Genomic DNA, 10841 nt, shown 5'->3' with positions numbered 1-10841 from the left:
CCGCCGCACCGGGCAACCGGAGCCACACCCCCCCCCCGGTCCCCACTCGCTTGGTATGGCCCGGGAGGACCCGCCCCCCCACGCGGCGGAAGGGGGCGGGGCGGGGCCGCGGCGGGGGGCGCCAGGGGGCGCTGCGGGGCACGGGGCGGGCGCGAGGGGACCCCAAAACCCGGGACTGGGGTGACCCCGAACCCCCAAAACAGGGGTGACCCCGGGACTGGGGTGACCCCAGAACAGCGGTGACTCCAGGACTGTGGTAACCCCAGCATCATGTCATGTCCCCAGGGTGGTGGTGACCTCAGAATCGTGGTCACTCCAAAACGGTGGTGACCCCAGAACAGTGGTAACACCAGAACTGTGGTGACCCCCCGGTGGTGATGACTGTGGGATCATGGTGCCCCCAAAACAGTGGTGACCCCGGAACGGTGGTGACCCCAGAGTGGTGGTGTTCCCAGGATCGACATCACTCCAAAATGATGACTCCAGAATGGTGGTGACCCCAAGATGCTCTACCAGGATCATGTTGTCCCCAAAATAGTGGTGATCTTAGGATAGTGGTGACTCCAGAGTGGTAGCAACCCCAGAATGCTGGTGTCCCCAAGGCAGTGGTGACCTCAGAACAGCGGTGTCCCCAAAGCAGCAGTGTCCCCAGAGCAGTGGTGTCCCCACAATAGCAATGTCACCAGGACGGTGGTGGCCTCAGCACAATGGTGTCCCCACAATAGTGGTGTCCCCAGGACAGTGGTGACCCCGGGGTGGTGCCGTGCCAGACAGGACATCCTGTTTGGGGCTGGGGCAATCAGTGCTGCTGACTCAGCCACGACCCCGTGGGTTTCCTGCTCAGAGGGGACAAGTGGGACCATGGGACCAGCAGGGCTGGGGGACCTTCCTTCCCGGGGCACTGCTGAGGCTCTAGAAAGTCCCCCCAGATGGGCAGCGGGACAGACAGGGCTCAAGGACCAGCCATGTGGTCCTGTGTCCTGCCTGTCCCCTGCCTGCTCTGGCCAGGGCTGGCCTCAGCAGGCTGAGAGCCATCAGGGTGCCCTGTGGAGGAAGCACTGGAGAGCGAGGGTGTGCCGGGGCTGACAGGGGAAGGAAGCGGGGCTGAATCTACGGAAACGTTCCCCAGCCGCCCGCCAGCTCCTCAGGGATCAGGTGGGAGCGCCAAGCCCGGCATTGTTCAGTGTCAGCCCCTGCTGCCGCCAGTGCCGAGCCCTGTCCGCGGGCACCCGCAGATGGTTTTAGTTAGTGACACCACTCGGGTGCCAGCTTTTGTAGTGAAGCTCCCACCGAGAGGGTGACAGTACTGCCAGGGATGGGCACCATGTCCAGGCTGGCCACTCCAAATCCAGGCTGTATGCCATGGCTCGGCCCAGCCTGCGGGCAACACCAGGCACTGGTTGGGATAGGGCAGGGAAGGTCAGCCACTGGCCGGGCGTTGGCTGCCAAAACCCTTGGGAGAGATTGTGGGGAGCCAAGCAGTCCCAGCACTGCAGGCGCTGCCCTTCCCCTCTGGGCAGTAAACAGGCTCCCTTCGCCAGCAGCAGAAACGCCTAAAATTTTCCATCCTCCTCATGCGAAGGTACCCAGCCCCTCCGGCAGCGGGGTGGCCGGAGGGGTCACAGCTTTCCACTGCTGGAAGTCCTCAGTGTGACGCAGCTTCTCACTGTTGTTCCCTCACTGGGGCTCCGCATTGCCTGACTCGGTTTCCCTCCTCGCTTCCAGAAGACTCTAGATTTTGGGAGGGGGCAGCTGGACAGATCCACCCTGCTGAGCATGAGATCATTTTAAGTCATTCCCAGATGGGCGCGAGAGAGGAGAAGGGTGCAGGCGGCAGCGGTGGGCAGTGCCCGGGGTGAGCCGAGCAGGCGAGCTGCTCCTTGCAGGCAGCCAGGAGGATGGGAATCCCTCACGGTGCAGATAAAGATAACGGGGCATGAGTCACATCCGCTTACGCCAGACAGGTCCGGGCAAGGTGCATAAGGAGTTCAGCTTGGGGATGGAGCAGCCATGAAACCAGGAGGGGAGGTCAGCACCTGCCTCCACCCCTGGGCTGGGGGCTCCAGGCATGGCCCTGTCCCAGGGGCAGCAGGAGGGCACTGGGCTGGCCCGGCAGACACAGAGATGCTCACGGAGCCAGAGATCCACAGCCACTGCCTTGTGGAACCTCACTGAGCCATAACACCCTGCACAGCCACCATGATCCATCACACCCTTCAAAGTCACCATGATCCATCCATCTCTCCTGGGCTGCTATGGATCAACAGGCTAAAGTCCCACAGCCTCGCCCACCACCAGCCGGAGCACTGGCAGGACAAGCTGACTGCTCACTCATTGCAGCTCTCGTCAGCGGCTCATTTCCGAGCCGGCTTGTGCAGAGGAAATGATGAGAGGTGACGGTGGCCACAGGAAAACATTTGTAGGGCTGTCAGGGACAGGACATGGGGTACAAAGTGAGATCACACTCGTCCCATGGACAGCCGGCAGCACTCGGGGGACAGGAGGCTTCCCGGTGCAGGGCCTGGAAGTCGTCAGGCCCCCGTGATTAATGAGACACTGATTTGGCAGGACAGGCGAGGAAGGAGCGGACAGGCGGATCCTCCACCCCCCACCCCCCTCCGCGAGGCTCAGGCGGAGCCATGGGAAGAGTAGCCTGAGGCTGAGCTGCCTTCAAACCTCCAAACCTCCCTCCCCACACTGGAAGAGACAGGGTCCTGAGCTCCAACCCTTGGGGCTGAACAATGAAATTACATAGATTACACTTTAGTTATATATTTAAAGGATGTTATGGCAGCTACAAGTAAAGTCACAGCCTGACAAAGCCACCCGCTCCTGCCAATGCCATGTGCCAAGTGGGGCACCTGGAAATGGCTGTTACCCACAGGTCCTTCACCACCAACTCAGCCATATGTGCACAAACACCCCCTCCCGAAAAACAGGGGGCTCAAAGTGCTGGTGGCAAAACCCACCTCCCCTCTGGCACAGCCACCTTCCCCAGTAAGACAGCTCTTGGACTTGAGGGCTCTACAAATAATTTTATTGAAATTTAACAAAAGTGGACAGATGCACTGGGAGGAAGGACCATAAATAGTGTACATTTCCCAAACCCATGGGTCCTACCCACACGCTAGAGGAGCAAGGAACCTAGTGTCAGTGAGAATGGCTACACATCCACACGGGAAAGCACAACATCACACAGAAATCATTAAAAAAAAAAACAACAATCAAAAGGAAAACTTTCCTTTGTTTTTTTTTTGCTTGCTCCAACACCACAGTGGACACAAATACTATTTACAGTGACCTTCACATTTTTAAGACCCCTCCAGGTGCTCCCAAGGCCCTGCTGCTGCAGGAGGGCTGGAGGGGCCCTGGGGGCTGGCTGCTGTGGGGACCAGCCTGGGAAGAAGCAGGGCAGGATGCAGCTTGTTGGCAGTCTGCAGAAGTTTGCTGCCACTCCCATGACACTAGAGGGGTAGCGGGGTGGGAGAAGGCGTGGGTTTTTTTTGGGAAGCATGTTTAATGCCGTGGGGGAAGGGTGGGCAGCCTGTCAGGAAGGACAAAAGCATCCTTGCTAAGCCGGTCTCAGTCTCTGCCCCCTCCCCTGGTGTTCGGGCCCTGCTTTGCCAGCAGATTTTTGGCTGGCAGCCCTGTGAGGGGCTCCCCACTGGGACAGGCAAACAGCACTGGCCCCCTCCCCAATTCTCCTTTGCCTTCCCCAGTACCCGCAGCGGCTTCAGTGCAGCTTCCCGTGCCCTCGAAGAGCAGCGGGGCAAGGCAGCACAGACAGTGCAACCATGGTTTTCTCTCCTCTTCCTGGGCACAGCAGCTCCTGCTCTGCAGCAGAGCCTGAGGGGATGCCCTGCCCAGGGAGCTCCGGCCTGGGAGAAACTCAGGAGCAGGTGGTGCGAATAAGAAACACTTCAGTGGGAGATTGTTTTAAGACAAGACTCTTTCAAGCAAGCAGAACAAAAGATGTCGAGAGAAGTGCCCAGCATCACAGTGTAGACGAGCCCTGCCCTCCCACTTTCCTGCCTGGTGGCAGCCAGCACATCCACTTCACCCTGCGTGCTCGCTCCTGTCGATGGGAACAGCGGGTGGAGGGACGTGAAGGGAAGAGGTGGTGACAGGAAGACGGCAACAGCCACGCCGCTGTTATCTCTCCGAAGCCGGGAATGTGGCCCCGCGCCCGGGCGGCTCTCAACGGACGCGGCGATGGATACATCCAACGTAGACACCGACGAGGCTGGCAGCCAAGTGCCAGCAGCTTAAATTAAAAATCGAGGTAGCAAACATCTGAAGTGCTTAGAAAGTAAATAAGTTCTGGAACGAAAGAGGAGGAAAGCTGAGCCGGCTGCTGTGGGGAGCAGGCTCTGACCCACTTTAAAGCTGTGCCTGCTGCCGCTCCTCCTCCGCCTGCCCAGTCCAGGCACAGCCAAGCAGGAAGGGAGGGGCTTCTTGTGCTGGCCAGGGGCATTTGGGGTCAGGCTCTTCCCCCAGCACTGGCCACACACAGGGGTGAGAGCTTTTTCGGTGCCACCAAGACCTCGTGCAGGAGGGAAGAGGAGAGAAGAGCAGGACCTTCCAAGGCAGGGCAGAAATTCCCCCTTTAAAGTGCATCGCGCCTCCCCTCTGCCGCCAGCTGGGATGTGGGAGGAACCACAGTTCACATCGCCAGGGAGATTTCCCAGGGAGATTTCCAAGCTGGGGCAGGTACACCAATTGATTGTTTTGGGGGACAGGGAAGGAAGAGAGAGGATTCCTTTCCTGCTTGGCTCAGTCAAGGCCCACCCGCCAGGGAGGTACGTTCAAACAGCAGCGGGGGGCGAGGACACTGCCTGGCAGCCTGGCAGAATGAGGTGACCCGCCTCGTGGATGAGGGGAAGGCTGTGGATCTGGTCTACCTGGACTTCAGCAAAGCCTTTGACACTGTCTCCCATAGCATTCTCCTGAAAAGCCTGGCAGCCCACGGCTTGGACAGGGACACTCCGTGCTGGGTCAGGAACTGGCTGGAGGGCTGGGCCCAGAGAGCGGTGGGGAATGGAGCTGCATCCAGTTGGCAGCCAGTCACTAGTGGTGTCCCCCAGGGATCAGTGTTGGGCCCAGTTCTATTTAATATCTTTATTGATGATTTAGATGAGGGGATTGAGTCCATCATCAGCAAATTTGCAGATGACACTAAGTTGGGGGGAATGTCGATCAGCTGGAAGGCAGGAGGGCTCTACAGAGGGACCTGGATAGGCTGGAGAGCTGGGCTGATTCCAGTGGGATGAGGTTCAACAAGGCCAAGAGCCGAGTCCTGCACTTTGGCCACAACAACCCCCTGCAGCTCCAGGCTGGGGACAGAGTGGCTGGAGAGCAGCCAGGCAGAAAGGGACCTGGGAGTTTGGATTGACAGGAAGTTGAACATGAGCCAGCAGTGTGCCCAGGTGGCCAAGAAGGCCAATGGCATCCTGGCCTGTGTCAGGAATAGTGTGGCCAACAGATCCAGGGAAGTGATTCTTGCCCTGTACTCAGCGTTGGTGAGGCCACACCTCGAGTGCTGTGTCCGGTTCTGGGCCCCTCAGCTCAGGAAGGACATTGAGGGGCTGGAGCAGGTCCAGAGAAGAGCAACAAGGCTGGGGAAGGGACTCGAGCACAAGTCCTGTGAGGAGAGGCTGAGGGAGCTGGGGCTGTTCAGCCTGGAGAAGAGGAGGCTCAGGGGAGACTTCATCACTCTCTACAACTCCCTGACAGGAAGGGGGAGCCAGGTGGGGGTTGGTCTCTTCTCCCTGGCAACTATCAGCAAGACAAGAGGGCATGGTCTTAAGGGGAGGTTTAGGTTAGATATTAGGAAGAAATTCTTTACAGAGAGAGTGATCAGGCATTGGAATGGGCTGCCCAGGGAAGTAGTGGATTCTCTGTCCCTGCAGGTTTTTTAAGATGAGATTGGATGTGGCATCAGTGCCATGGTCTAGCAACCACAGCGGTAGTGGATCAAGGGTTGGACTTGATGATCTTGGAGGTCCCTTCCAACTCAGCTGATTCTATGAGTCTATGAAGGACGGTGCTCAGCAGGAGCCAGTGTGCCAACGGGGGAGGCAAGCCTGCTGCAGAGCTGGGACCCTGCTGCCACCAGCCATGGCCACAGACTGCAGAGATCTCCTGTGGGGGAATGCAAAAGTTATGAAGCCTGGAAAGAGCGACTTTAGAAGCGGTTCTATCACAGCAGCAGCTCTCTGGGATCGAGCGGAGCAGAAGCACAACAACTATTTCCGTTTTATTGTACGGTTTTTCCCTGAGTTATGTATTTCCCCCGGTCTACGCGGCCCCCCCACTCGGCCCCATGTCGTCTACCCCCCCCCGAATCGGTCTCCGCCTCTGCACAACCATATTTGGTTGTCTCACCCGCCTCTGCCCAATCCCTGGCTTTGTTATTGCACTTGGGCCCTCCTGTATCCCCCGTTGTTTAGCAGAGCCCTCAAGCCACGCCTTTTCCCCCGGACCTCGGCTCAATCAAGTTCTCCTTCTAAGCCCTCCCCCAGAGACCTTATAAGCCCGCGGAGTTTTAAATAAAGTACTTTTCACCCTGGGATCCAGAGAGGAGACTTGGCGGCTCTTTTCTCCTACCGAAGGGGAACCGTGCCACCGAGACCCTCTCCGAGAAACCGCGAGCGAGGAGTAGATCTTCTTTAATTCTCTTAATTGGCGCCTCCCCCGCCCCGCCGCGGTCACGGTGTCCTGCTCCCGCTCCCCACCCGCCGCCAGCCCCGAGCGCCGCGCCCGCCGCTCCTGATCCCGATCCCGATCCCGATCCCACGAGCGCAAAGGCCCGAGGTGCCCACGCCACCGGTCGCGGTCGCGCAGCCCCGGAGCGCTGCACTTCACGGGCACCACCACCACGGCAAGGGCTGGCCCGAGTACTACGAGGAGGAGACACACTGAGAGAGAGAGAGAGAATTGGAGAGCTGGGAGCACCTGAAGTATGGGGGCTGCCACCAGAGGTTCCTGACCCCGACTCTGACGAGCATACACCGGTAGAAGATGAAGAGGTAAAATCTAAGAGTAGTTCTTCGGATTCCAGCTCAGAAGAGGAAAAGAAGAAAAAGAAGAAGAAAAGACAGAAGAAAAAACGTAAGGCATCCAAAAGAAAGCGCAGAAAACATTCTGAGGACAGCGACTGTGAGTCGGAGTGTGAGCAGAACTCCAGTGATGAAGATAAAAAGAAAAGCAAGAAGAGGAAAAAGAAGAAGAAGAAGAAAAATAAGAAGAGCAGGAAGGAATCCAGCGATTCAAATAGTGAAGATTCCGATGATGAAACAGTTCAAGAGGATGATCTCTGGACTGAGAGGTCAAAAAATACTGAAGCTGATAGCTTGATTGGACCAGAGGCTCCCAAAACTCATGTGTCTCAGGATGACAGGGGAAAACGTATTCCCCAGAGAGGCGAGATTGGCTTGACCAGTGAAGAGATCACATCGTTTGAGAGCTCTGGTTATGTCATGAGAGGCATCAGACATTGGCGCATAGAAGCCGTGCGTCTGCGCAGAGAACCAGATCTACAGCGCAGACGAGAAAGAGCCCTGGCCTCCTTCAACTCAAATAAAGTACTTTTCGCTCTGGGATCCAGAGAGGAGACTTGGTGGCTCTTTTCTCCTACCAAAGGGGAACCATGCCACCGAGACCCTCTCTGAGAAACCAGGAGCGAGGAGTCAAACTTCTTCAATTCTGTTAATCTCCAGCAGGCAGCAGCAAAGCCAGCCTTCCCAGAGCCAGTGTAAGCAGGGGAAACGCACAGGGGGAAGAGACTGAGTCCAAGAGAGTGGCATCTGATCTCCCGTCCCCTTCCCAAGAGGGGTGCAGCAGCCAGCCAGATGTGCTTCAAGACCCCTCAGCCTGCCCTGTTCATCCTCCATCAACGGACCCATCCAGGGGAGCATCACCTCACACCCGTGTCAAGGGACACACTGCAACACTGGCCATCTAACCTGCGGGCCCCGGAGCCCTCGGGCAGCGGGTCACCGTGCCCTGGCCCTCCCTGGGCTGCATACCTGAGAAGCAGGGGGTTCTCTCTGGTGAGAAGTGCGGGCTCACTCTCCCTTTAACAGCTCACACACAGCAGCTCGTCTGCAGTTCCAGTTACCCATCCAACATGGGCTAGAGGCTACAATAGGTATTTTAGTCTTCTGACTCAAGCGAGGATGTTTTTAAGCAGTCGTTGCACGAGGTCACCCATCTCCTGCGAGGGCCTGCTCTGCTCCGCCTCACCTCCGGGCGAGGGGAGAGCCACTGTCCCGCCGTGCGCCCGGAGTCCTCCTCGGGTGGGAACATGGGGCAGCCTGGCCCGGCAAGGCTGGGGGCGGTGGGGCAGGGCCTCCCGCCCGCAGGCAGAGATGTCTGGGACTCACACCTCGCAGATGATCACCGGGAAATCCACGTGAATGCGAGGGTGCTCTAGTTTCACTATGCCCTGAAAGAAGAGTCAGAGTGGTGATCAGAAAGGGACTGACATACAACACGCCTGAGCCCTGCCAGTCACCCCAGGACAGAGGGCACTGTACCCTAGAGTAACCACAGGGGCCAGGGTCCAAAAAGCGGCTGTGACAAGTGGTAGGGCCTGAGAGCAGCAGGCAGAGCACAGGCACTCTGCCCTTCGAACTCGTCCCTGGAGAGCCCAGGGCAGCATGGCTGGCTGCCACACATGGCAGGGCGAGCAAGGAGGGAGCTGCTCTGCCAGGCACTACCCGTGCAGCAGCTGGTGCGTGACTGGCAGATATCGGCCGTCCGTGCTTTTCATTCGGCACCTTCCATTCACGGGATTTAAAGGAATGAAAAGAGCTCTCTGAGGGAACGCAGCCGGGGCAGCTGGCACACAAGAAAAGCAGCTTTCTGTGCAGAGGGGAGGGGAGGCTACTGAATGAACGATCCCTCCACACCAGCCACAGGCACCGTTCCCACGGTCTGTCCAAGCCTTCTCCTGTTACAGCACCAGGAGGAGCCACTGGCAGGTGGGGGGCTGGGGGCAGAGGGGGGAGCGGAGGCTCGGGGCTGGGCCTGCACCCACAGAGCCAGAGCAAAGCCTGAGCTAGTAAAGGGCTCTTCAGTGCTGGTACCTGCTCTCTTTGGCTCAGACAAGCTTTCCAACTGCATGAGTTTCAACCCAGATCAATGAGAAGTCAGTCCCATGGCCCAAGACTGCCTCTCCAACAATGTCAGTCTGGGAAGCAGCACCAAATCCTCCCCTCCATAACTGCCAGTGCAGTGCTCAGAGGGGTCCCATCCTGTTGGGGGGCTGCCTGTGGGGGGAGGCAGCAGGCCCACCGAGCCCCTAGTTGACAGTCTTAAAATATTGGATGGTATTAGGCCGTTCCCATGAGAACAGTGAAGTTAATTAACCCTTCACATAAAAAAAGCAGCCTTGAGAATCACAGAGTTGACTAGAAAGGAGATAAACAGGATGGAATGTGCAAGGATGGAGATGCTGGCTGTGTTCACAACCGCAGGTGTTAGTTCTCTGGTGTTTTGTAGAAACTATGTTTACAGAAAGTGTGTGGGAAAGTCGGGGCTAGCTACCTTAATAAAGGTGGCTGCTGTGCTTACGAAGCAGAGAGCTCTCTAGACCACTCTGGTCTCAACTCTGTGTGTGTGTGTCTGCTTTCTCTACTGACCAAACCCAACAATACGACAGATACCCCACGACAGCTGCCCACCCCTAAGAGCACACTGACAGCTCGTCCCAAGGCTTGCTAGAGCTGTGCCTTTCTGCTTACTTACAAAAGACTCCTGCAGAGTGTCTCTCTCCAGCCTTGGTTTGATCTACCTTTTTCTCCATTTATGCCCCCAAAAGCTTCCCTACACACAGGCCCTGCACCAAGACCCTCTATTAGTGTCCTAGCCCCTGCCCAGCACCACACCAGTTGCTTATTTTAAGAAAAGATTTTTGCACTGAGGTGCAAAACATAGAGCTGTCATAACTACTGAGCAGCTGGAGGGGATGTGCCCACTCATATCAGTGGGTGATGGGCTTTGGCTGCTGCTCCCCAAGGCAGTGCCTGGCCCTCTGCAGTGACATGATATGGGCTGAGCCAGCACAGCACCCCACACCTCATGGAAGGTGCCTGGCAATGAGACACCATGGCCATGAAGGGCTGCCTGGCTCTGTGCCCCACAATACACATCAGGCTGAGCTATCCCCCCAGCCTGGCAGCTCTAAAAAAGCTCAGGCAACACTTCTCTCCGAAAAGGGCAGCTGGAGGGTGCCACCAGCCCTCCCTCTTCTGTCACAGCCTCACCAGGTGACAGGGGTGTGAGCCAGGACACACAGGAGTCATGGCTCTGAGGCAGCAAATGGGGGGAGGAGAAAGCCTCCACCTTCCCAAGATGCCCCGAGGGAGAAGCCTCCTGCAAAACCGGGACTTCAGCTGTCACCGTGGCGCTTCACCCTCGCTGCCCCCACCCTTCCCCACACCCCACCTGAGGTATCAGGTTCTTGTGGATCCTCTTCAGCTTGGCGCGCTTCCTCCCGTTCTTGGTGACGATTGTCTCCTCGTAGAACTCGTGAGCAAGATCCCCGTCCTCATCGTAGTACATGGAGCTGCCGGGAGGAGAAGGCAGGCGGGTGGGTGAGAGCCGGGCTGGGGCAGGTCGGGGGCTGGGCAGGCCGGGCCCCCCCGGCCCTGGGGGGGCTGCACCGACCACCCGCCGCCGTCCCGGCGGTGCCGGCGGCCCCTCCCGGCCCAAGCAGAGCCCCCCGCCCCGCGGAGCCTCCCCGTCCCCTCGCGCCCCCCTCTCCCCCCGCTCTCACCCGCGCCGCGTGAACACGAAGGGGGTGGCGGCGCGCGCGGCCCGCGCCCGGGCCAGGGCCT

General features: G+C 58.2%; 1 protein-coding gene and 1 pseudogene across 1 annotated transcript in view; one reads left to right on the top strand and one right to left on the bottom strand.

The window, feature by feature from the left end:
* Positions 1 to 6117: 6117 nt before the first annotated feature.
* On the top strand, positions 6118 to 7670 carry LOC113945753 (annotated as a pseudogene).
* A 464-nt stretch (positions 7671 to 8134) lies between these two features.
* Positions 8135 to 10841, bottom strand: part of TUSC2 (tumor suppressor 2, mitochondrial calcium regulator) — an 8904-nt gene continuing 6197 nt past the window's right edge. The window contains exons 3-5 of the mRNA XM_027640286.1: positions 10781 to 10839; positions 10450 to 10570; positions 8135 to 8446 (exon numbers count right to left, since the gene is read on the bottom strand). Coding sequence (XP_027496087.1) covers positions 8381 to 8446; positions 10450 to 10570; positions 10781 to 10839 — 246 coding nt within the window. The 3' untranslated portion in view covers positions 8135 to 8380. The remainder of the gene's footprint in view (positions 8447 to 10449; positions 10571 to 10780; positions 10840 to 10841) is intronic.

This window comes from Corapipo altera, unplaced genomic scaffold, assembly GCF_003945725.1.
Source record: "Corapipo altera isolate COAL_440 unplaced genomic scaffold, ASM394572v1 55, whole genome shotgun sequence".
NCBI classification, from domain to species: Eukaryota; Metazoa; Chordata; class Aves; order Passeriformes; family Pipridae; genus Corapipo; species Corapipo altera.
The sequence above is the reverse complement of the archived record's forward strand: the minus strand, read 5'-3'. Positions and strand labels throughout refer to the sequence as shown.